This window comes from Platalea leucorodia (assembly GCF_965183815.1).
Source record: "Platalea leucorodia genome assembly, chromosome: 3".
In the NCBI taxonomy this organism is placed as follows: Eukaryota; Metazoa; Chordata; class Aves; order Pelecaniformes; family Threskiornithidae; genus Platalea; species Platalea leucorodia.
The window spans coordinates 40,514,406-40,542,287 of NC_138825.1; the positions used below are offsets into that span (position 1 = coordinate 40,514,406).

The 27,882-nt window shown below is 40.9% G+C and overlaps 1 protein-coding gene across 1 annotated transcript in view; it reads right to left on the bottom strand.

The window, feature by feature from the left end:
• Nucleotides 1-27,882, bottom strand: part of KIF26B (kinesin family member 26B) — a gene marked incomplete at both ends in the record, with an annotated part of 300,168 nt that overhangs the window by 60,175 nt on the left and 212,111 nt on the right. The window contains 2 exons of the mRNA XM_082305966.1: nucleotides 1,858-1,951; nucleotides 3,528-3,734. Of these exons, the coding sequence (XP_082162092.1) occupies nucleotides 1,858-1,951; nucleotides 3,528-3,734 (301 nt within the window). The remainder of the gene's footprint in view (nucleotides 1-1,857; nucleotides 1,952-3,527; nucleotides 3,735-27,882) is intronic.

Consider the following 27,882-nt stretch of genomic DNA (forward strand, 5'->3'; position numbering starts at 1 on the left):
CAGGGTGCTGCAGGTCTCTACCACACAACACTGTAGTCTCTGATGTGGGTGAATAGTGGGGGGAATTGAGCAGAGCAGGAGTGCTATGGTCTCTAAAAATCTCTGCTTTAGATACTGTGAGTGTGGTATTCTTTAAATACCATTATACTTCAAAGCACTGCGTTATGCTTCATATGCTGGGGTTGGGATTGGCATTAACCTGGTCCCGGGATCATAAAGATGTAACTTTATACAGAAAAAAAAAAAAACCAAACAGGTACATGTGGTCATTTGGTGCATAAGTTGGATCCACAACAAGAAATATTTTATCTGGGTCAAAACCTTCCCCTGGTTTGCTATTATTTGACTCTGCAATTACAGCTTTGCCTCATCTCTGCTGTAAAAGTTTGCTGATTAAAAACAGACACTACTATGTTATACTGCTTTAGGTGTCACTACATATAATGCTCTTAGACAAGTTTTCTAAGACTCCTAAATTTATAAGCCAAATGATAAATGTATACATCCTTTCAGGTACTTGTGGCTTCTTTACCTTATTTCATTTCTTATGTTGAATCTATGTGGAAAAAGTTCAGTGAAGAAAATATTTCTACGCACGTGTCTGTGGCAAGGTCTGGGTGTGTCCACGGTTGGTGGAATGGTGGTGGTGCAGTTAACAAAGCAACTGCAGAGACTCAACTCATGCTCCAGCAAAGCCTTAGCTAGGCCACCTCTCTAAAGGACAGGTAGCACTTGTGAGACACCGTTATCTGGTGGCTTGCTTTCCATCTCGTTTGCCATCTCGTGTTTGGCAGGTCACAGGGGGTTAAATATTCAAGTGCTCATTCTAGTGTTCCTCCTGCCTGGCCCAGAGGGGCCTTGTGGTTAGTTGGACCAGTGGCCCTGCTCCATTCATTGTACTAGAGCTGGTGGCATTGCAGCATTCAGTACTCTCCGCCTTTTGTTGCCTACAATTTGGGATAATCATGGCCTGAGAGAGCTTGATCTTTATCACCTGAAAAACTGAATTATCCTTTTAAATTGTATGTGTTTCTTTGAGACAGTAAAGAATGGAGACCATTGCACACATACAATACAACCCTCTTCATTAAAGAGACTATTTTCAAAATACTATTAGATAAGTATGAACAAAATATATTACTCTTGAAATCCAGTTATGTCAAAAGAATAGTGTGTTAATGATGATTCTCCTTTTTATTGTCTTTCCATGAATACCTGAAATGCTGTTGATGCCTTTGCAAAAAGTGAGTTTTGATCCATTGGTAACACTCAGTTAACCAATAGAATAGGATTTGTTGGAGACAGAATAGGAAGAGGTTAGTAATGAGTGAACTGTCTAATCAGGGAACTGAATATAAATCAAACTATTTGAGTGCCCGGTCATAGCACTTGAATAGTGCCATCACAAACATTAAGTACTTGAGTGGATACTCACAGCCTTTACACAGCTTGATAAAAGTCATATTTTCACAAACAGTCTCCCATACCAAGCACATTTGTAACACTGTAGATCACTGTTGGATCATTCATTAACAATTCACTGTTGGATCATTCATTAACAATTGAAGACAGTGCTAAAAATTGCTATAGTACTCAGGGGATGGAATGAAGCAACAACTCAAAGTTAACTTCTGTTTCAAACAGCATGCTTTCCAACATTTAGACAATATGGAAAGTGAATAATGTGTAAGCGAGAGGCGAAGGTGTAGTACAAGGTCACGCAGAGTGTACCACTTTCAAATACAATTACTATGCACAGATAAATGAAAGTTTGTTTTCCCTAGTCTAATGTACTAGCAATCTTGGGTTAAAAATATTCACTTTGCTGCTTGAGTAGGGAAATTTAACAATACCAACCAAGCTTGGCATGGCCAAAGCAGAACACGCAGCCATCTGCCCCGTTGACCACAGACTGTATCACCTCAGCCACAGTCCCAGCACATACTTCAGCCTGTCACAGGTATTAAAAAAAAAAAAAAAAAAGAAGAAGAAGAAAAGAAAGAAAAGAAAACCATTAACAATAATAAGGAAAATCAATAGAGTATTTTCACTGGAAAATGGTCATAATGTCATCAGTCCTCCAGATAGCATGTTGAAGTATCAAAAAGTCTAATCCTGCTTGTCTCGTTCGTGTGACCTATGCTGCTGATGGGAATGACATTACTTGTGTAAGCAAATGAAGCAGAACTTTTCCTCTGTGTCAAGTAAGTTTCATTTGCTGAAGCATCAACACCCTTTGTGGAGTTAAACAAAATACACATACTGTAAGGGGATGTGGTTGGTTTGTTAGAATTGCCTATTTAGGGGACTTAAAAAATACATTTTTTATTAAAAAACAATCAAATACTGAGGAATTTTTACAGACTCTATTATTTGCCCCATTATGGGCTGATTACAATTCCACTAGCAGGTGGGTAAAGAATGTTAGTGGAACAGCCAGCCTCTTTGGTATCAGCTAGGTGACATTTCTTAATTTTTCTCTAAATTATTATGAGTCTTCTTAGCTTTTAGCAGCAGTAGGCTCCATCCTGACGACTGTAGCTGTATTTTAAGAAGTGCAACACACATTTATCCTAGGCATTCTTAGATTTAAGGTTCAAGCAGGCTGAATGGTCTACAGTGCTTCTGCAGCAACTGCCTATCGGTAGTGGGTGAAACTAAATCAGAATTCACAGTTTAGGCTTTTCTGTGAAGCACTTCGCATTTGATAATAAATCATGTAAATTCACCTAGTTCACGGGTATTTCTAGACTACTTCTATAATAGTAAACAAAACGGGCCAAGAAAGGGACTGTTCACAGGCCAGCCCTTGAACTAGAGCCAGGCATTAGTCTGGGAGGTGCTAGCTGCCTGGACCAGAACTAGGTCAGGGATTGACCTAATGAATGATCATACGGCAGTGCTTTAGCTGGCCCCATGTCCTAGCTCTGTTTAATTTATGAGTACAGAAAAGGCCTTACAATACTGCTTTCTAATTATTCTTTGCAGTGTTACTTTATTCTTCTACTGTCCTCCTCATGACATTTGGGTAACATAGTTCGTCAAACCAGAGAAGTCTAACAAAAATAAGAAATGAATATATACATATGAATAAAGATTTGTGGACTAAAATCCCCATCCTCCTATTGTAAACTGTACATTAGAACACTGTATAAATAATCCTTGACTTCTTAATGAATAGAAGACTGCATTAGAGAACTACAATTCTGATAGATCGCTGTATCCACCAAATAATAAGATTTTATAACATACAATAACTTGTTGATATTGAGGATTTGCCTACTAGGCACCATTTGGCACATTTATTGCATGTATAATTTTAGGAGCAATTATTTACAGTAAAGAATAAAGAAAGCACACAATTATCAAGACACAATTTAATAAACTGATTTCATTATTGATGACATTGGTGGACCAAATTCAGCCCTGGTCTAACTCCACTGAAAGTACTACTGTTGCAGCAGAAATTAATTTGGCTCTGGTGCTTGGTGTTGTTTAGATAACTATTCTGATCATATGTTGCCTACCTGTGATGCATCTTGGGGGAAAACTGCATCGAAAGCAAACATCTTGGGTGGAACCTGGTTGCCCCTTTTCTGGAAAGCATTCTGACCTCCACAGGCCAACGGGTCATACAGCGTGATTTGCTTCTTACGAGGGTCCACTTTTAAGAAAGAGCTGGACTCAGACATGTCTCTGGCAAGCGTGGAAGAAATGCGCACCATGACCTTGACCTGTCAGCAAACATACAAAAAGATGACCGCATTTGATTAGTCTGTTGGATGCTCTAGACTGGTATGTTGAATGAACTTTCCAATTACGCTTGACCAAATCAGACTTGCTTGCTGGAGCTAGTGTCTCAGCAGAAGTCAGTGAAGACACAGGAATTATTATAGGCAGAATTTGGCCTAAAATACACAGTGAATAAAGCCAGAACTCATCTCCATCTACTTCTACAAGCAACTTGTGTATTTAGAATTACAAGGTATATCACGGTGTTTTAGTGTCGATGTTACTCAAGTACAATGATGAGGTATTACATCACCTTGTCTTACTCTCAATATAAATTGAAAATTAACTGTATCCCAGTGGCCCAATTAAGAAAGCTGAAAGGTAATCTAGACTGCTAAGCTATCAGAACTGCTGTGGTTTCTATGAAGCAGTCCGATCAATAAAGCAAGCACATAAAAGCCAGATCTGTAATTTACACCTTTCCGATTCTAATCCAAATGCAAAACGATGAAGTGCTCAGTTCTAAGTGTCATCATCAAAGAGTTGTGAAAAGGAGCCCTGTTTTAATGGTCAGATTTAGAAACTATCATCAAGGGAGTGGAATGTAATAAGCGATAAAAGATCTGTTAAAACATGTTAGCTCACAACTCATTAAATGGCTACATAACAAGACATTATTCCTAAGACAAAAATCCATCTTCATGGATTTGATGAGGTTATACTGCATCCTTAGCCCAGTTGGTAAGGAATTTAGATGTAAGCAAAACTGATGACAGGTGGTCTGACTTTGGTTCTCCCCATAAATTCACCACCTGCAGACACATGAGTTCCTGAACTTTAAAGGGCAAACATCACCTCTCTGCCAGCTCTTGCCTCTAGCCACACCTGCACGCACTTTGTCCTAGGGCAGACTGACTTTCACACCAACCAGACAAAACTTTTATCTAAATGCTCCTTAACTGTGTGTCACTTGTATCAAACGCACCCACGGTTGGCATGCAAGTGACCACAAAGGGTCACCTCAGCACAGGGTGGGAGCACATGTGCTGTTGGAATGGCAGATGCACCCTGGGAGGACGCTGTAGCCCTAAAAGTTAGACAAGGCTGCAGTTTCTGTTGGCCTCATTGACACTGGTGCTCTTTGCATGTATATCTCATTTCATGCTGGCTCAAACTCATCCCACATGGAAATAAATCAGCTGCTTTGAGAGGTAAAATCTGGGCAAAATAATTTTTCACACAACTCCTTTGAAGACAATGGAATGAGACCAGATATTAATTGGGATTATTCAATACTTTTGTGATGTCTTCTCTATATGTCTGCAAGTCAAAGTGGTAATTTGACTCCATGTATTTTAACCTGGGAAAACAAGTTGTCATCAGATGGTGAAAGGGTCACAAACCTGCGCACATGATTTCAGTTTTACACAATTAGTTGAGGGAAAGAGGAGAAATACTGCTTGGGTGTGAATGGGTTCTCTTCTCAACTGCTCAGCTGAGCTGCTTGTGAAACCTAACCTCTAACCAGAAAAAGCCACTTCCAATATTTTGCTAAAGGCATTCTTCTAAACCCAACCCTAAGCAGAGCTGATTTCTACTGAGGACAAAGGCAGCCAACACCCTCGGTCAGTCCACATGAACTAGGCAAGGTTTGAATGTATTCCAGCCCTAGGTCTCCTGGCAGCTCAGAAGGGCAGGCACTAGTCAAGTTAGCAGGGAAGGGAGGGAATACAACACTGAATCCTAGAAGAGCAAGGAAATGAAGAGCAATATCAGTCTTGATCTGTTTTCCTGTTTTCAACTTTGGATATCTTTGGCATTTTCTACTGTGCCCCACATTTTTAAACAGAAGCCAATATCAAAAGCATTAGACTGATCTGCTGGAAACCAAAACAAATGCTATTCTTCAACTACTTTAAATAAAAAACTTGCTCTGCTCTAGAAAACTATTTCCCTATAAGTTCATGTGTATTTTTGGCTGCTATGAATCCATGATCCCTGTGTGCAAAAGAGAGTTAACCAAATACCCTGGGGCTAAGTTTCTTTGGGTTATGGAGAATGGCTAGTGCGTGAAATTTAACAACCCTTCATATACAGGCAGTCTAAGAGTCCTTTCTGGCCTCAAACTGTATGGCATTCAGTTTTAACTTCAGCTATACCAGTTTTGTTACAGTATAATATCACTGGCTCGGGTCCTGATTTAAACCTGTTCACACAAAATCAGATTAACACCTGTCACTTCTTACTGAAGTAATGCTGCAAATCCTCCTAACTTCCAACAGCTATAGTGACAGAAGCTGAGGCATCAGGCTTCTCTTTCCCTGGAGTAAAAGACGAATTTAACTGAAATCCTAAAAATTTACTAGCATCAGATAAACTGAATGAACCCATATAAAAAAAAAGAGCTCATCTCAGAAGTCCCAGGAGTTGTTTGTCCCAGCACGTATTTTCTGACCATTTGGCTCCTCAACTCTGGCAAATATAGACATTTCTCAAGAAAAATACTGCTATTGCCATGAACCTTTGTATTTCCTGTGCATTAGGGATTTTTGTTTTGAGATTTAATGTTTCACGTGTGTTAGGGCAGAGGAATATCATATTGATGACGTGGGTATCCTGTTAGCTGGACTACTTCTTACTCTGAAGCTAGTTTGTTTGCAGCTGGCATGAAGATGTCTCTGCACCTTGGCACAGCTTATCGTGGGTAATTCCTCTCACCTCCATTTAAACCATCCTGCAGGAGCTGTCTCCACCCGAGCCAACTGTCTCACCCCTTTGTAGACAACAGACAGAAAGAGGCACTTCTAGCATGTAATTCACGCCGTCTGTTTTATAGACCTGCCTTCCAGATGGGTTGCACTCCACAAGTGCTTCTTGCTTTCTCTATGCCACTGCAAGCATCTTAAACGATTACCTGAGATGTAGGTGCCTACATTGTAGGCTGTCTAAAGCTACTCTTTTTGCTGTAAGCATAATAAAAATGCTTTTCCTGGGCAGCACAGCCTCTGGTCCAAATTCAGTAGCACACAAATCTGTGTGACAGTCTTCAGCAAAAATCACATGCTAACAAAAATAAAGATGGGCGCATGAGTGTGATGGACACTGAACACAAGTAGTAGCAACAGATTAATTGAAGTCATCTGGTAATTTGTAGACCCTAGAGTATTCTCACAGGCCAGTTTCACACCAGTGTAACTCTTTCAAATTACTCCTGATTTACATTACATTAATTGAGGAGACAATTAGATCCTGGCTGTGCAAAATACATGTCCACTGTATGCCATGGGAGGTGTGTCTATAGGAAAACCCAACAAGCAGGCAAGTTACAGGCAAACTTCAGCCCTGAGAACCATGTATTGCAATTCAGAACTGCATACATAACTGTGGCAGAATAATCCGGGCAGACCAAAACAGATTTTTAAACATCTGAGCTAGATGTATCTTCTGAGGAGACAGGCAGGCTTGTGGTCTGGGAATCAGGCTGAGATTGGGGAGCTAGGTCCCCTCCTAAAGGCTGTGCCTCAGACGCAGTACAATTGTGAACTAGAGAGACACAATCTCTGTGTTTCACACTCCCCACCTGTATAATGGGCTGAGTCGCAGCTTACTTCACTGCAAGGCATACGCATACCTTCAGTCATTACCGGGCCCAAAGAACTGGCAGTTGCCATTAGGCAGGCACTCGATTATTAAATGTTATTATGCATGTAACCTAAACCCAAGGATTCATGCAAAGCATTTCCCAACAGCAGTTATGACAAGAGTAAATCAACTAACCTACAGAAGTAGAAACGATGGGAGATCACGGCCTCCTGCTCTGCCGTTTCACAGTCCTTCATGCAATTTATAGCTGGGGGTAGCGGGGGGGAGGCTCAGAGTCCGTGCTGCCCTGGCAATCCATGCCACAGGGGAGGCAGCATGAGGATGGGCGAACGTAACTCAGCCAGGTATGGGGATAGCACAGGAACTTAATGGACTTTAAAGACTTCAGTTCAATTTAAGGAACAGACAGGTTAAAGATCACAGTGCTGCTCTGGGGAAGGCAGAAATACAGTATGGTTAATTTGAAACTAACTGAACAGTCAAGTTTAAGAACCCAAATATTTTATGCTTGTGATTTATATTTAAATAAACTGTAAATTTAACTTATCCTTAAAAAGAGAAAAGCAGGTTTTCTGCTTCACTTCCTATATGTCATTACTCCTTTAGTCCAATACTACAGTTTCCCACTAATCTCTTGTAATTGAAGGGTTTAAGAGATACCACTTGTGATTAATGGGACCACTCAGTCTGCCAGAAACTCTTATTTGAATCCCAGTGATCAGGTCTTGGCAGCGCCCAGCCTTAGACACACCTCTGACTGTTTCTACAGGGAAACATGAAAGCAGTCTCTTGAGACATGGGCTGTCGGTAAAACAAACAACCTGGGCCGAATTTTGATCTAATTTCACACTCATGCAAATCTGGCTGAACTCAGCAAGAATTACCCTAGCTTAAGACGGGAGAGAGAGAATAAAAGAAAAGGTCACTTGCGCTGCATCATTATTGTGCCTCTTCTAGGGTATAACTTCACCTCTTAATTCTGCTCATGCTGGAAGCATTTTTTAATGTGTTTTCTCCTGTGAGGTCACAGGATTGCATCTGACAACTATTCAATCCAACAGGACCCCCATTTACTTCTCTGGATTGCAGTTCCTGCCTACAAAGGTTTGTTCTGTTCTTGAATGAGTTTTACAGTCATTGAATTTCACAATATTACTCCCGATGTGCAATGCCACAAATGAAAGCACAATCAGACCTGCACTGTTCAGGTTCCCTCAACAAGGCTTCTTTGTAGTTTTGTATATGTATTTATATATATGTGTGTGCGTGTGTTTAAATTATATACACTATTTTAAAAAAATGCATATACATTTTTCTGAGTATATATATAAATAAATTTTATATATATACATTTTTCATAAATTTCTCTCTAAATCGTAGTTATTGGCACTGAAGAGTTCCTTCATGGGTACCATTCAGTAGCATCAAGGGAAGATATAGGGGAATTGGTTTAATATCACTATGCTTCTGTACTGTAAAAATAAACACAGACCTTTTAATCAGCTCTATTATAATTTCAGCTGCCTGAACCGCGTTCCTTTGCCTTCTCCCTTTTTATCTATATACACATCAACTATTTCTTGAAGAGGGAATTTGCTAATTACAGGATTTTTCCCCAGCTAAACTCAATTTGTGACCTACCACGGACCTTTTGTTATGTTCTTACTCTGTGGAGAAGGACAAAGGTTCAGCACACTCTGCAAAGTAGAACTGGTGCCACAGGGAAAAAAAAAAGAAATACAAGAAAAAAGAAAAAAGAAGAAAAAGAATACAAGAGTCCAGCCCAGCCACTGACGCTCCCGTGTCTCCTGTGCCTGCAGGGGTCTGTCTGGAGGACCGGCAGTGGAAAGAGCACGGAAGGCGGGAAGAGGTAAACTGTGTTAAATCTGTATCAAACACAAATAACTACAAACAGAGGCTGGAATGAGGCAAAACAAGCAATCAGAGATTGACACGGGGGATATTATCACTTCCTTCTACTCTTGCCCGTAAGATTTCGTTTGGGGTTCATTTATTGAATTACTGCAGGGACAGGGCTAGACAGCTGTGGCTTTGGGCACTGTGCTTGCCTTTATGAGCTGCTTTTCTCATCAATCATTTGAGCAGCTTTTGCTGGACGTGTGCTGGGTAGTGGTGGGAGGCAGGAGCTGCGGTGCAGTCACCGGCGAGACAGGCCAGCCGGGGCTATTGAGCTGTATTAGCACTCCATCAATGTAATGGCAATCACTGGCTGCAGGAACAGCCTTATCGGAGGTTAATGAAGAGTGGGTTTTGTAATTTCTCACTGTTACAGTTGTAAATAATGGTGGCAGGCACGCATTTTTTGCTGTAGCCAGCCACAAAATACTACAGCACAAGAAAATCTATGACATCCCAAATGCTTATGCACATACGGGCTTTTTCATGACGGATGTAAAGCTAGAAGCCTTTCTGTAGTGTCCAGAGAATGTGGAAGCAGTCCGTTAAGCATTTTAAAGGATCTTTCTTACAGATCATGAGACAATTAACTGATCGTGCTAAAATGAAATCTAGGAGGTCAAGATAAACAGACTGTGTCAGAATGAGACAAATACAGAATTGTATGAGTGGACATTGTTTTAATGGAAGTCTCCTGGTCACATCTGAAAAAGCAAACAAACAAAAAAACCCAAAAAAGCCCCACTGGTAAATTATGCCAGTGTAAGCTGGTCAGGAGGCATGCGTAAACAAGCCTCATTCTCCTCCCTTTCTATTTTCACAAAGGTAGCTCTTGCAGGCCTCCATGCTTCACTTCAGCACAAATTAGAAAACACTCAGGACTGATCACTCATGTTCTTTGTGGAAATGGCTGTTACTGCTACCGTTGCTTTGGAAAAGCAGTGAAAACAATTGAAAAAGCAATACCATTAGGACTCGCAGGTCTCTTTCTTATGACTATCCCTCTGTTTCTTTCTTGTGTAATTGCTAAAACTTTACCAGCTCATCAACCCCATCCTGTACAGCAGTTAAACTAATTTGCACTTGTAGCAATAATGGGAAGTAGTGTAAACATACTGTACCCAAACACCAATCATATTATTCAAAGAATTTGCCCTTATCAGGATTGTACTCTTTTTCAATTGGATGATGTAACTTTATTAGTAAATTCAGTAAAATCTGGTGTGAAATACGCTCAGGTCACAGGGCATGGCTCAGTGACCTCTTGTCTTGTTTGTGTCAGCAGTAGCCTTGAGTTTTGTCACTGTAATTTAGTACAGTCGAAAGACAGTGCTGAGCACCGACACTGTCTGAATCCAGCACGTACATCAGCCCAGTCCCTCAGCTGTTGCATTGCTACTTCAGCATTTACTAAATTAACATGGAGCACTGCAACTTTCTTCTGTTCTTTAAAAAAATAAGTAATAAAAAAAGACAGAAGGATCATCCTGTCACAGAAACAATCTTTCTCTAAGTTTCCCCACATGCAACAAACAGACTGTGTGTTCTTGATTTTCCTTTTGCTTCCTTCTGACCTCTTTGAGGGAGGTCTGCATTTCAGACCTGCATAGCTGGGGCAGTCTGCATGTTGCTTCAAGCAGGAGGAGGATTTTTCCCAGCTTCTGACACTCTCGACATACCTGCAGATGTATCCACAGAAGTGTATCTGCATCTGTGATGGGGTCAACAACAGCCTAACTCAGCTCATGTGTGGGGATGAAATTTCAGCTTTTTTGGGGGGGGAGAATATCTTTAAACATTGCTGTCAGTGGTATTTTCATAAGAACTGAACACACCAAAAGAGCCTTCAACAATCCCAGTGTGAACAACGTGGGATCAGCTGGCAAATCTTGTCTTCCCTGCAGTGGATCTGCAGGTATGTAAGAATGCACCTACTGGTGCAGTCAGCAGATGCCTTACTTGAGCCTCTAACACACTACTGCAAAAATTTGTTCTGCTTCTCTCACTCCGATAAGAATTTATTTTTCTGCGCTGAGTAGCAAGTACAGTTGGCTGCCATGAATTTCAAGATCCCCTCATTTCCTCAGCATCAGATCTCACTGCCTTTCAAAATCAAACAGATATTTGGCTTCACTTCAGTGACCTTTTAGAGTAGAGGGTTTCCCCCCTTCCTTTTTACTATTTTTTAATACAACTTTTTCAGAAGGGGCTTTAGATAGAAAGTATCTATCTAGTAAATTAAACAAGAGAAAAACTGTTCCCTGGCACAAAATAGCCAGTATCCCTCCCTGTAATTCTCATCCTCTGCTATGGTGTGGCAATATCCAATGGCCTGCCAAGATGGTCCTTTGCCCATACTAATTTAAAAACCATGACTGGAATTGTTTGGGAGACCAGTCTCGTGGCCCAAAACCATGCCAGGGACCTTGTTAACAATGCAGGAGTATGGATGATTGAGTGCCAGTGCCCAGGAATATTTCCCCGCTCCTTTTTAATTTATTTTATAGTCTGTACTGGTTTTAGCTGGGATAGTTAATTTTCTTCATAGTAGCTTCTATGGGGCTATGTTTTGGATTTGTGATGAAAACAGTGTTGATGACATGGGGATGTTTTAGTCATTGCTGAGCAGTTCTTACACAGCATCAAGGCCTTTTCTGCTTCTCACACCACCCCACCAGCGAGGAGGCTGGGGTGCACAAGAAGCTGGGAGGGGACACGGCTGGGACAGCTGACCCCAACTGACCAAAGGGCTATTGCACACCATATGACGTCATGCGCAGCATATACAGCTGGGGGAAGAAGGAGAAGGGGGGGATGTTTGGAGGGATGGCACTTGTCTTCCCAAGTAACCACTGAGCGTGATGGAGCCCCGCTTTCCTGGAGATGGCTGAACACCTGCCTGCAGATGTGAAGTAGCAAATGAATTCCTTGTTTTACTTTACTTGTGCACATACGTTTTGCTTTTTCTAGTAACTGTCTTTATCTCAACCCACGAGTTTTCACTTTTACCCTTCCAATTCTCTCCCCCATCCCACTGCAGGGGAGTGAGTGAGTGGCTGTGTGGGGCTGAACTGCCTACCAGGTTAAACCACTACATAGTCCCAGCTAGAGAACATTGCACAGCTTGGCCATGTTTTCCATTCTTTATGTTAAATTCAAGAAACTCAGGTGGTACAGTAGTGGCCTCCCAAGCATGTGATGTGCCATATGTTGCTCTGTTCGTATTCCAGCCTGGCTTGGTATCTATAGATCCCACAGACAGATCCACAAAACCCAGCAAACACATTTGCAGCACCACCGAGGCAAGCCTCCCTAAAGGAACTTTTCTGCTCTCATGATTGATGACAAGGCTGACGTCGTTCTTGCTGCCTACACAGGGTTGCCATCAGCCACCGGTGGGGAGGGAGCCAGCAGTGGCAAGTCACTTGGCTCTTTCTCATAGGCCATGCTCATGTCCCGCTGCACTGCAAAAAGGCTGAAGAGAACTTTGCTTCACTCATTCAAAGTTTCCTCTTAGAAACCTGCCCTTTCAGCAAAACATGACTGTACTGCCTCGGCTGCCACAAGGCCTGGTGTTGATAGAAAGCAGGAGCAGTATCTGAAGCATGCTCATTGACAATTATGTCTGCTATATTACTTCTAAAAGCCCCTGTTTTCCTTTCTGTGAAGCTGTGAAAAAGGTGCATAGGATGCAGCTTGGTAAGTTTAAGCAGGCAGGTCACCTCAGCCCTAATTAGAGAAAGGGTGGCACTGAGGGCTTCGCATTATACATTCTGAGGAGAACAGGAACTCCCAGATGAACAAGGCTCTCTGTTTTTTTTTTGTCTAAGGAAACAAGAATTTCTATGGAAAGAATGCAGATAAAAGACAAAGTTTCCTTTACGCATGTCTTTGAGATGTCTTTTCAGTGCTAGAGAAACAAAGGATATACAGGTATTGCACAGAAGATGTATAATCACAATTGTAAGCTTTTCCATTATTTATAAAGATGATCTCCATGACTGCATACAAAGGAAGATTCCCCAGTCTGCACATAACAGCACCATGGCATAGCACCATAAATAATGAGCAGCGATGCAATCAGATAAGAAGGATTTACATTATTTAAGCCAAGCCAGAAGTGACAAATTGCAGTTTAATGCAGATAAGTGTGGAAAAAGATGTGTAAAGCTTTGGAGTGGCAGTTGGTAATGACAGTCAGTAAATAAAAGGGATGGCTCATGGTACTGACTAGGAAGAAGATTTGAGAATTCATGGGGAGGAAAAGAATTCCAAAGAAAGCAAGGGACCACATTGCTGAAGAGCGTATATAAATGGAAGGAGGTACAATTATCATATTAGGTAATATAAGTGAGATATCTGATATGTCCTTGGGTTTTCAGAGGAGAAAGGGGAGTATAACCAGCTTCCAGTGCCATATGTTACATGAAACAATCAGCAGACTTCAAAAATTAGAGCTAGATGCTTTAGTGAGAAATTTAATACCCTATAATGTCATTGAATTTGGCAATAATTCCTTATTTACCTGCAAGTATATGACATGAGAATTTAACCTTAGTTAGGAACAACCACCAAGAAAAAGAAACTTGAAAAAGGAGAAAATGATAAAACCTGGATCCAAGCAATGATATGATTTATATTGCTAGTGAACCTTTCACCTGAAGATCCTACAGGGCTTTGCAAAGGCTTCTCACAGGACTAAGACATATATTTACAATTACACTCATTTTTCAACTGCAGAAATAAGACATAAGAATAAATGAATCATCTAAGATCCCAGGAAAGGCTTCCTTTACCTAAACGGACTACCTGAACTCTACTACTTCCCTTTCTAATCCCATAACTGTAGGCTGTAATGTTTACAAGGGCATAAATCTGATATTAAATTTGCTCTTTCTTTCATGTTGTATCCTATTTAATACTACCTGCATGCTTCTATCTTTGGCAGTGGTACAGGGAAGCACAATAACTACAGAGCCCAAGCAGCCAGTCACTTAGAATTAACGAGATCCATTTGTAATGCTATATATAATCTCTAACTAAAAATGCATTTGTTGAGCTTTAACAGAAATCCGTGCAACAGATTTTCATGGTGGGCTTGATTCTGCATACCTCTGAAACAAACAGGATTATTTATTGTGCCTGGGACAAGAGAATAGAAGACAAGACCATACAAGATGCATTTAAACGTTCGCATAACTCCATAATATCTCATCTCCAATAGCGACCCAATGGTCTGCCCTGTGAGCCTCCCACTGCGGTGGGCTACACTGATGGCCCACTGGTCCCCTCCAAGCTGTGCTTTGCCAATACCCACATGGCTCACATGCCACTTGCATCCTACCAAGACACAAACTGGGGGGAACTTACACTATCAGGAGAGAGCCACAGGCTCCAGTGAGCCACCTTGTAGTCTGAATCAAATCTACAGCCCGTTGGGGATGTTATTGGACTTGGGCACATTCATAGTGCCATTTGTGGGATGTTGTCACTCCTTTCAGGGGCAGGGAGAGGAGTGCCCCAGAAAGGTCTCCCCTGGGTACATACAGTATATGAAGCTGCCTCTCCCAGCTCCTCCAGAACCTGTTGCTGAGGCTCTGGTTGCTTGTCTTTCCTTAGATTTTTTTTTTTTTTTTTTTTAATTATTTTTCTTAATGCCTTCCCCAGTCCTAGCATTCAGTTGCTTTCTGACCAGTAGTGAATATTGTGTTGGGATTTTCAGTAGCCTCTGGAAGGCACTACAACCTGACTCTTACCCCTGAAGGGAAGTAAATCCAAGGAAGTCATATGTGTGAGCAAATTTGTTCCTAAAAGCCGGGGATCAGCAAACACAGCCGCTGGTGGTACAAGGGATGCTCTTACTTACTTGGAAAAATCCAAAGACATATCAACTAAGTCTACGCTGCTGGTGCAAACGATCTCTGTGCTGTACTCTGTGATACTGGTTCCTGGGCAGGCATCTGACTCCAGGTACAGTGCAGCTCATCTCCACTGCATCCTGTGTTCCCACAGGAAGAAATCCAGGTATGCAGGCAAGGACAATGGTATGGTATGCTTAGAACCGATCCTGTCTGTCTGATCACAGAACCAAGATATCAGGACAGTAATGCTATCCTGTGGTTTTTGTACTGAACATAACTAGCTAAATAACAGAAGCAAAATGATACCAAATCAGAGAGAGAGACAAACAAAAAAGATAGAAGGAAAACTAAACAGAAGCCTCCAGGTGAGAACTAAATGGAAACACTACTTTGACAAATGAAACTTGCCTCGCATCACAGGGAGCCACCAATGTCTTTTACCCTCAGCAGTAGTATACAGCATAACATTGCTACTGACCCTCTTCCTTGATGAATACAACTCTATAGCAATGAGAAACAGCCAACAAAGTGCCCATCTGCCTAGTGACCCCTACCACTAATGATTTCATCCAGTGCTTGCTGCCTTGTTGAACACCGTAATAAATAACAGCAGTGTTTGTGAATAGACCAGGTAACCAACCACTTGCCCTAGAACGAATATCCAGGGTTTGTTAGTAGTCTTCACACATACCTTCCGCTGTAATTCTGCAATCTTAATTCAGGCAAAATTCCCATCAGCTTCAACCTCAACTACCATTTCCTGACTTTTGAGCGCTTAACCATGCAACCTTAACATTCCTTTAACGTTGCTGTTTGTCAACAGAATAATTCATTACGTTGTGTGTAGCTTAGGGACTGTGTAATTCTTTCTGCAAGTAGCAGCCTTTAATGAATGGCACCTGATCAATAATGCAGAATTCAACATCTGAGAATAAATAAAAAGCCTTTTTCATGAGGGGCGTCTGTAGGAAATGTCAAAACCGTTTATCACGAGTCCAGGCTGATAGCCTGCAGCTCCTGTCCACAAGAACTATAAAAACGAACTTTGTTGAGTCCTGCAAATATGGGGGTTTTTTGTCTTGGTGTAATTAACTTTTTCCATGACCAAAACACAAAAAAGGGACTTATTGAGTATGAATGCAATGGTCATCACCAGAGCCTTTTTAAAGCAAAACTTTGCCATAATAGTACTTTGTTGCTAAGCTGCTAGTTATACAGGATTATTTTATCTTGTTTTCCAGGTGCACCTTTAAAACAATCCTCATTGTAACTCTAGATAGGCTGAGCTGCTCAGTACAAATGCAAAAAGGCATTTATATTCAGGTTTCAAAAACTCAGATTAACAAAGCAATTGGACAAATGTTACAAACCAAGACAATGGTAAGCACTTTACCTCTTCTTGATACCTAGGTGAAGCATCTATCAAAGGAGCAAGCAGCTTTGACTGTTATGGAAGGCTTTTATTTTTCTTAATAAATGATCTAACAGAGAACCACAGAGCAACTCCAGCTCCTTTGCTGACAATTTGCATCCAGCAGTAAGTGGAGTAACAACAGTCAAGGGCTATAATCACTATTGACAAATATGAACAAGATGATGAAAACAGAGGTTTAGTGAAGCTCACTTTAGTCCTGCATGGCTTAAAAAACTTCATTGTAAGTGGCAAAGTGATCCTTCCTTGTCAAATCCTAAGTCTAGTGTGATCAGTTTTCTAGACATGCTATTTAAATAACTAAGAATAATCTCATTCTGGACTCTACATATACAAGCAAGGCTCTTTCCATTGCACCTATGACCAGGATGGGGACTGCATCAGCCATGTAAGCTTGCTTTCTAAAGATCAAGCTCTTGATCACTTAGGAGCTGCTCAAGAAGACTTCATCTTTAGCTAGGCTGAACTACAATGGCAATTTGATTTCTCTCTTTTCTGATGCACAGTGATCTAATGGTGGATAAAAACAAGTGGATGATCTTGGTGAGGTTGGGCAGACAACAATTCTACGACTCCATCCCCTCTCTCTCAGAGGTGGGTGACAAAGCTTGCTGCTTAATTTCCTCTAAAATCTTATGATTTTGAGTTTGGTCACAATGATGTCACCATGAGTCAACAATGAGGTCCAGCGTTCTCAAAACTGAGATCACTTAGCAAAGGCCTTTGGTGGGTAACAATTCCTGCAGAGGCACTGCATCCCCGTTGACACTACTGGAGATATCCTAGCTATTACACCAATGAATTTGTTTCAAAATCCATCTCTTTAAACAGTCCTTTTCCACCTACTACAAAAATTTCTACAGTAACACTGCTATTTGTCGTGGGTGGCACTGCATGCCAGAGAATGGCTATGAAAGTAGCAGTTAGTGCACGGGTTTCACAGATGATTGAAGCAACTAGCCTTCTCTTGAGCAATAAAGGGATCTTTCATTTTACGATAATGCATCCTCCATGCTTGTCACTACTGTAGCTTAATATCAGGGAAGAAATGATCTTTGATGCCTTGTAACATTATGTCACTTATCACAAAATAGAGAGATTAATGAAGAAAAAAAAAAGGGGGGGAGGGTTTTGAGGATTTTTTTTTTTTTTAAGAAGCATCTTCCCACAGTAGATTAGAGTATAGGCAGAACAAATAAGCAAGGTAAAATATATCAGAAAGATAAAAGTGAGAAGATACCACAACAAATAACACTCACAGAGTGATTTTTAACATGCAGCGTAGAAGGAAGTTTGATGAAATATTCAAACTTCAAATCTAAACATGTTCCTAAATCAGCACTGTGTGGTAGGGAAGGAGACAGCTCTACTGCCTGCCTGTCTGGTGAAGGATGGTTTTACACCATAAAACCTGAAAAAGGTATGTCTTGAAGTAAGTAGGACTGCCTAAGTGCAGACTGATCATATGCATCGGTATGAAATGTGAGAAGCTCAGAAAGCAAGTGTGGTCAGGGTTGGGCCAAGATCCAGGTGAGAGTCATGCCAACCACAACAATATTCAGATTTTCACTGGTGGAGCCAAAGCCCTAACTTGGATTAACTTCGGTTTTCCTCACTTCTTACAGTACATAAAATACTTCCAAATAGTTCCTGGAATTGACAGAACCACATTTAGACTGAACAAACCACAAATCTGTCCGGCTGGGAAGCCTCAGGTAGAGTCACAGGCATTATGACAACTATTACAGTGAAAAATTATCAATGCGGGTTTTTAATTGCACTTCTAAAGCTGCCTTTATCACTTGTTGTCCAGTACTATAGCTGTACATTAGTCCTTCATTTTTTTAAGGACTGTCCTCACAGCAACACTCATCTGTGAGTGCTGGAAACCATGCAGCTCTGTGCTTAGTTCTTTAATAGCCAAGTATCTTTCATTCTTACGTAGTATTTTTGCTATACGAAGAAAAAATTGGGATATAGTTCTTACTTTGTACAGTGTGCATCTCAACTTTGGGTATGTTTACATTTGGCTTTTAATTCAGATTATTCAATAACATAAAGCCTAATAAATGGTAACATGTCATAGTTCACGCACAGCTTTGTCTATACCACTGCTCTTACTGTATTTCCGTTAAATGCTGCACATCTTACCTGACTGTATGTGCATGTGCATTAGCTAATATTCAGTACAAGTTTTGGTAAGGTGAATATTGCATATGAACTCACCAAAGGAAAGGAAATGCATTCTGTCATTAATTTCTACCAATTTGCATAGATGTTGCAAGAAATGTGGTCTCTGTCAAGATGCTTCAGGACATATCCCATTCACTGTGTAATAACAAGACAGAACAGGGTACGTTTTCAAGGGAGTGACTATCTCTGGATGTCCTTGGATAGTGTGGTATTCAGTAAACCTCTTAATATTATTTTAATTAAGCTGTTACAGTCCATCATGTCAAAACATAAAAATACAGATTATATAAAACTGCATTAAGGGACCTTACAAAGCCCTGATTAATGGCCTGATAGGTTGTAAAATGAATCCAAACTGCAAATTTATACCAAGGGCTTTTCTAAAATGTGAATTATTGACTTGGCAGATCATAATAACTCTTTCCAAACTATTCTGGTCTATGGTTCAAATCTTTACTGTATAGCTCACTGACATGCACAGTAAGTCTAATTTACTATGTCTCTTACTGCATGAACATCCACAGACTGCAATATCCTCTGAAATGTATTCTGAAATATTGCAAGTGACCAGATGGGCAAAGGCATTAGGAAGAAAATGTCATTATAGATTAATGACTTCCAGATAAGAGTAACTCAGAATTCCTCCTACTAGCTCACCTGGCAGAAAAGTTTCTACCATTAACGAGGTACACCAACGCCTGACGGTGTTACGCAGAATTTGCTCTATGCATCAGCTACCTTGGCTCTCCAGTGATTTCCATTAGAAAAAGGTGGTTTCTTTGCTGTTTCAGGATGCTGTTATTTTCTATAGCCCTAACACAGGAGACATATTTCTAATACCTAGCAGATTACATGTAGACTGCTATATTAATATGACCCTCAAAAAACCACTTGAACCCAAAACTTCTTATCTGGATATATTTTAATCATTTTTAATTACCTCTGAAGACTGGAGCAAACCTCAGCTCATCAGATAGGAAATCTTAGACACTGCAGGTGAAGAAGGCACCTGATCCTATGGACCTCAGCCCTTATAGACTGTACAGATGCAACTGGATCAAGCCACTCAGTTCGAGCAACCGACACTCACTGTTGCAAATATCTACAAAAGCCATAAAACGTAGTCCCCTCTCCCCAAAAGGGCAGGGATGAACTCAAAGCCTATCTTGCTGAACCTCTGCAACGCAACATTTATTTCCCTGAAGTTAAAATTCCAAACACAGATCAGGCAGCAAATTTTGCAAAATACCTTCTTTTTCCCTTGGTAAGAGAAGGACTGTCACTTACACATATCTAAATTGAAAATGTGTATCTTGTTGCTACATACACAGTTGAAGCTCTTTTGGTTACAAGAAATCACAAATACATTTTAAATTGACAACTTTCAATTACATCTCTAAAGCTCCAACACTCAGAATTTCTATTTTGTCAGGACAGAAACTTTGATCTTTCAAAATATGATTTTCTTTTGAATAGAAATAAAAAGACTGAGAAATAAAAATAGAAATAAAAAATTTCCTGAGAAATGTTGAAATTATTTTGGATTAATTTAAAAAGTCTGTGCTCATAAAACAAAGTGTTTTCCTCTCACTAGCTTTAAAAATACTTTGAAAATGTAGTTTATATGATACATGATATAAACAAAAAGTAATTTTGAAACGAAAATACTCTATACCTATGGAGTACTCCATAAACCCTTCACCAGCTTCGTTGCCCTTCTTTGGACACGCTCCAGCACCTCAGTGTCCTTCTTGTAGTGAGAGGCCCAAAACTGAACACAGTACTCGAGGTGTGGCCTCACCAGTGCCGAGTACAGGGGCACGATCACCTCCCTGGTCCTGCTGGCCACACTATTCCTGATGCAAGCCAGGATGCCATTGGCCCTCTTGGCCACCTGAGCACACTGCTGGCTCACGTTCAGGCGGCTGCCAACCAACACCCCCAGGTCCCTTTCCGCCAGGCAGCTCTCCAGCCACTCTTCCCCACGCCTGTAGCGTTGCATGGCGTTGTTGTGACCCAAGTGCAGGACCCGGCACTGAGCCTTGTTGAACCTCAAACAGTTGGCCTCAGCCCATCGATCCAGCCTGTCCAGAACCCTCAGAGCCTTCCCACCCTCAAGCAGATTGATACTCCTGCCCAACTTGGTGTCATCTGCAAGCTTATTGAGGGTGCACTTGATCCCCTCATCCAGATCATTGATAAAGATATTAAAGCATGACCTGACAGGGAGCGGCTATCCTGAAATATAGCTGCTAATACCAAAAATGACATCAGATAATTGTTTCTTTAGTAGAACTAGACCTACTAACTGGGCTGTATTAAACACTTAAGTACTGAAAGAGTTAAGAAAATCCCAGCAGAAAAAAATAATTATTTTTTAAAACCTTTACATTAGACTCCATAAAATTGAGGAAAATAAGACCAAACAAATTGATATCTATAAAGAGTTCTAATCACACAATTATATTATCTTTTTGAAGTAGTGTAACATGTATTTTGTAGAGCTAATCTACACTTCATTACTCTCTCTAGAGATGCACACTCAGAGCAAAGTCTACATACATTCACCACATTTCCCCATTAATAAAACCAATTCATTATCTTAATATGAAACAAGACAAGTTAAAAAAAAGATATCCCCAAAATCCAGCCTAAAAGCCAACACATTTTTGTGCAGAAAACCTAGACGTTTCTGTAGGCATACATGGCATACTATCCTGAATCTACATTTTCCAGAGAGTCTCTGAAGGAAAAGCAGGAATGCTTTTCACATATAAACCTAGAAAAGCATGTAGAAATCTGTATCATAAACCCTTTGCAAATAGTTCCTGCATAAGTATAAAAATGTAGAGGAGGTGTATACAGAACTGCTTTAAAGAAAAATGATACGTAGATATTTAAAATGTTTTAAAAATATTTGTCAGTATTTGTGTGCAGACAAGCCAAAATATACAAAATGAAATCCTGGCCCACTGACTTTATCCATAAACTATCTGTCAGATAGATCAGGTAATCATAGGACCTCGGCTTGTTTAAGTCAATTCAACTCTTGAAGATTAACAGGATCTTTTCAGGCTGGAAGGCAAAGGTTTCACTAGAAGGAATGAACAAAAGAAAGAAAGGGAGATCATGGTCAGAGTAACCCCAAAAAGCGGATGCCTCACAACAGAAGAAACTATCAAGAACAACAGTCAAACTCTTTGGAAAGAGGAGTGTATCTGGGGCTGGGGATCGGGGGCTGAACTTAGCCTTCGAGTTTCCTCTGCTTCATCCACCACCATTTTCCTCAGAAGAGAAGGGATGGCTGGAGACCACCATCGCCCCAAGGGCTGAATATCTCCCCCAGGGCTTGAACACAGACAATTACTTTAACCGTGCTAATGCCCTTGGTGAAGAGAAGGAAGAAAGCCTACATGTGGCCAAACACTTGAAACGCTTTATGCATCAGTATGGCCAGTAATATAATTCCCCCAAGTGGGACATCATCCCCATGTTGAGGTTCAGCTACCCTCCGTACATTGGGAACTTTGCTGTTGAAATACTGGGGACTACAGTAAGGGAAAGGTTTCTAAATGACAGGAAGATGAAGCTGACTTTTCTAGTTCTAACATCCCATGATAAATGCTTAAATAAAAAATTCACTTTGAATTCTCAAGCAGGGAAAGTAACTCTAGGAATGATAATACCAAGCATTTCCCTTCAATATGCAGTACTCACCACTACATAAGGCTATTAAGTTAAATACTGTAACTGGATTATTTTTTTTAGTGTCTGGATGATGGTGTGACCTTAACAGGATTCGTTGTGCAGTTATGGTCCCAAGGGGATACTATGAATCAAACCTCGTACCACACCGTGTCACCTAATCGTCCACAGGTGCTAGCAAAGAATCCTTCCTCTCCTTTTTCCCCACCCAATGCTGCTGCACCATTTGCAACTTAGTTTAAGATGTCCTTTAAATCACCAGGCAATGACCTTTGACAGAGGCACTAGGAGACCGGACTGTATAGACCACTGACCTAATCTTTGCCAAATACACGCAGGCATGTTCATGAGTTTGTATGGATCTATTTGATGTCCTTGCATCTCCACCTGTGCTCAGTGCCCTCAAGAGCAGGATTTCTCCTCCTTTCCTCCATTCCATTTTACATTTATATGCAATGCAATTCTCTGGGCCTTACTATTGTGACTCATTAGGTACATACTATTAATTACTTTGCAAGATACTCTAGTATCTTAGGGAGAAAAGATTTTCTCTTTGCCCTCAGCATCTGACAATTGATGAATCCAACACTTAATCAGGCTAAATACTACTCTCTCCTGATAAATTTTATGGAATTAATTTTTTAAAAGGCATTTCTCAATATAGCCTCAGATTTCAAAATTGCTCCTTAAATTACTGGGAGAGTAAGTGTTAAGTAGTCCCAGAGCTTGCAGGATCTCACCTTCCTTACAGTATCATTAAGGCACGCAGGGAAGGCATAAAGGTGTAGAACTGTAACTGCCTGGAACAAATGGCACTGTGGAAGTGTCCAATCAAGCACCAAAAAATGCTGCATGGGATTGGTGGTATTTCTGTTCATCCGCCATAGACACAGTCTGAACAATTTTCTTGCAGTTCTCTATCAGCTCTCTTCATTTCTCACCTGCAAAAGCTCTACTGCTATTCCAGTCCTAAGCTTCTTCTGGCCAGAGATGGAAACCTGCCAAAACATGCAGGAGTACTGTGGATGAGGTGTGCTAAAGAGTCCTCTGGGACTACAAACACATTTTTACACAAGGTCTGAGCAAGGGTGTGAACCCAGATGTCTAGAGATAGACTACTGCATTAACCTACTGTGCCATTTGTCTGAGTTCGTAACAAACTCATGCTGTATTTCACGGACAAGGCTGCACCTCCCTTCAGCCACATGGTGACAAAAGAAGTGCTATAATATTAATTTGAAGTAGAAAAAAGTTCCATGTGAAGCCATCTTTTGCACTGACAGAAGATGTATCCTTTTCCATGGACACCGCAGGGAACAGTCATCAGATGTCAAGGGGGATTTTTCAAAAGCCTCCAGAGACCTAATTAGCCGGCCACTGAAGCCAGTGATAAAATTCCTGTTGCCTTTAGAGGAATGGGAGCAGAGGTGGGCCCTTGCTGTGCTCTGCCAAAGCTTCTGCTCTCTCACTCATGTGTTATGCCACAGCTCAGACTGTTTTCCTCTGGTCATTGGATCTGGTCCATAACCCGGTCCTATACGTCATCTGTTTTTCCAGTCTGATTTAGAAGAGAAGATCATTGAAACAACACTGAACAAACTGAAGGCAAAGATAAAAACAACAACAATAATTGCCACTAAAGATCAGTTTTTCAGTGCATGATGGAAGGGAAATCTGTCTCATCTGAGAGCTGTAAAGATTTTTAAAATATTGCTTTAAAAAAATATGGAGATGTTGGTTGAGCATTCCTAGTTTAACACCCTTATTGTGACCAACTGATAAATATATTTATCCAGTGGATTCATTGCCATGAAATTAAAAAAGAATAGGTTGGGGTTTTTTTTTCCAATTTCAGCCCATGATAAATTCCTCTTTATTTTACTAGCTCTCTCACATTGTATTAACGGAACTTTATGAAGTGTTTGCCAGGCCAAAGGCTAATCTAATTACATAGACTTTTCTGGACCAGATCCATTTCTTACAGACTATTTCAGTGACTTGGCTTCTGTCTGTGCATATATGTGTCTACATAAAAAGATAAAATCAATGTTCTCTCCCCCAAGCTGTGAGTTTCAGTACTTTTATACACAGCCTTCTCAAAAGATTCCAAATGTATTTTAAAAGGGGGGGGGGGGGGGGGGGGGAGGAAAGAAATAGAGGTCATTTTTTAGCATGAGTTCATCTAAGATGATCATTTACACTGCAAAATTACTATGTATCAAATACATATTTTTCTCCCCAGTGAAGTCTTTAAAAATGTCTGTGTTCATTAAGACAGAGATGTAACTTCCTTTTCTCTCCTCACTCTTCCTCCTTTCTCTGATTCCCAGCTGTTCAAATCATTACTGTTCTGCAACAAAGCCAAGTTCATGACTGATTTGGAAGACTGGTTTATGCAGTGAAGGACTGTAAGTGCGTGCTTAGGTAGTCAGGAGAAAACCCACATGGGTATACTGTGCCTCTTGAGGGTGTAAAATGCCTGTTGAGGGAGTCAAAAACAGATGTCTGGTTAGATTCATCATTCTCCTGTTCCAGTGCATGAAACTCCATGTGCCGAGTCACATACCAGCATGTTGTGTGCATGAGACAGCTGCATGTCCACTCGCGTGGTGCAAGAGCCCCAGAGGTAGTCTGTAAAACAGGTACTGCTCCAGCTGTGCCTCTCCTCCTCCTTGGCCCAACACACCAGGCACAGCTAGTTAGCACATCAGTCAGCAGGTCAGAAAGCAGGAAGGAGGCTTTACCAGGCTTCAAAACTAGGAGATGCAGTCTTGGCCATAAGGGAGCTTGAGATGAGGTTCAGCTGCAGTCAGTCTCATATGCATCACATGAGACTTGACAACCTTGCTTAAATCTTAAACCCCATTAAAATTGTTTGGCACATCTCTGGCACTGCAACCATGTTAAGGTGCTCCCCAGTCAACTGTTGATTCCCCCAAAGTGGGGAAAGTCTATAGAATTGCTAAATATGAGCAAGCCTGGTTTTCCGGGAAGAACACCAACCTTTGAAGGGTTCAGCTAATCACACACACTGAAAATCGTAACAAACCCAAACACAAGCTATGTAAGAGTCATCTTCTGAGGTTCTTGAGAATATATTAGCTATTATATGCTAAATATTTACCCATCCTCAACAAGAACTCAGACGTATTTCAGGCATCCATGTTGATGGGCAATTTTCTGCTTTGTTACAAGAAAATTTCAGTAAAGCTATTCAGCCACCAGCCTGCCTGTATTCTAGTGAAGTAACTTAATATTGCTTCTCCTGTTCAGCCTCTCCTTCTCTCTCTCCTCATCTCTTTCCCTCCAACCCCTAATCATTTTGCTGTAAATTTGATGACCAAGAGGGGCAGAAGAGAGCAAAGGCGACATTACCAGAAAGCAAAGTGGTTACTGGTTGAAGAACATAATGACATCTACGGAAGGGTGAAAGTGCAGAGACTGACGAAGAACCTGTCTTCCACTACTGTCACCTTTAATAACTTTCATCTTGTTTTTTGTTAAAACATGAAAATGAAACTGTTCAACTCAGGTGGCTGCTGCTGCTCTGTCTGCCTGTCAGCCTCAGAGAGCAATTTGGTTTCTGTATTTCTCTGCAGCAGCACGACAAAGTCATTGAGCTGCTGAATCCAATATTCATGTAATACCCACAATGTAAGGGGCTCCCAAGGTAGAGCAGCATATCTGGGAAATCTGTATTCCCACAAGACAGCCCCAGATGGGATCACTGTGTCAAAGGCATGCCACCAGCAAAGGAAATGCTGCAGGAGCACGCACCACTCCATAAACTCTCAGGCAAAAGCAATGGCTGCCAGCAGGGCCACTTAAAGCACACGAGAGCAGCCCTGCAGCTGCTCAGCTCTTGCAACTGAGAACAAAAGATAGTGCAAACACACAAGGAAGGTCAGAAACCGCCTAGAGCCCCTGTTATCCCTCACATCACTCCTGTATGAAGTGAAGCACATGGGGGACTGAGAATGCGGCAGAGTACCACCCATCTGCAGACTTTCCAGTCTAAGGAAGGGGAAGGAGCAATCTGTCCATCTTGTTTCTGGTAATGTTCAAACTACTTCTCATCCAAGCCACAAGGCACATGCATCCAACGCCAGGGTTCCAGCAAAAAGCCCTGCACAGATGTCCCAGGCATCATTCAGGTAATAGATTTTTAAAGTTTACTTGACTTTGAACTCCATAAAACTAAAGAGTGTTTTCTAAAAAGCCACAGTATACACAGAAGAGAACTCAAAATGTTCGAATTAAAGGCCTTCTCCTGTTATCAGAGGATATTGGATTAGTGCAAACCACATCAGAGGAAACCAGTTAATCTATGTTTGGTTGATTTGTACACTGGGGAGGCAAAAAAATTTTAGCAGTCGCTATTATTTACAGCAGCTATAACATCCTGTCAGTTTAATGACAGAAAATCCGGCATTGCTTTTTTAGCTAAATGATGAGGGTTTTCTTTTTTTAATATGTACACATTTCTAACTAGCTGCCTTCTAAACCAATATTATAAATATAGTTTGATTTGTGATGTTAACTTCAAGAATATCCATGACACATGAATTAACTGTGCTGATAACCTCTAGAGAGTTGCAAACAGGAACATGATGTAACAGCCGTGGTAAGTCATTTCAGGAGTACTTTTAATTCCACATGACAACAGTTCTGTTGATGGAGGAGTGGGCTGGGAGAGGCCAGGATTCGCCTGGATTATTCTCTAGGATTACTAGCGTGCATCAAGACACAATACCTACGGTTATGCTCAACAGAAAAGCATGAGAACTTTGTCATGTCCCACAGTGTGCATAAGCCAGAACAGCCTACTCAGCTTTTGCGTTGCTTTCTGTGTGAACATACTAATAAATAATGAGCATACTTCTAAACACACTCTGTGTTAAAGTGAAAATGGGGTTCTTCATTTATGGTCCCAAAGTTTCCACATTCCAGGTGGGTTGTTTCTGGCCTTTTTCTCCTTGGCACACTGTTTAGACAAAGAAGCGTCTGTATGCTTCACTAACCCTCATGTTGTACTAACTCTAAGCTTGAACTTTCAGGTTAGGTGATATTTTTCCCCTTTTCTAAATGAATGCCTTGTTCAACACATTGTTGATATAGGGCTGAAGAGAGGTATATTATACCATAAGGGACCAGTTTACATACAGCACTACACTTTTTTTTTTTATTAATGCAATCCATCATTTACCTTATCCTCTCTGTGAACAAAACAAAGGGATCAAATTTATATGTAACTGCCCAACGCAGAGAATTTTGTAAGGCTTGTTTATGAAAAGAGAAACCAGTGTGGGAGTAAAATATAATTCATAACATATAAATGCTTCCTAAAGGTACAATAAAGATCATGGCATCAGCAGAAATAAAAAGCATTATGGGAGAAATAGTAGCAGATCCTCATATTAGAAGGCAGCAGAGAACGGT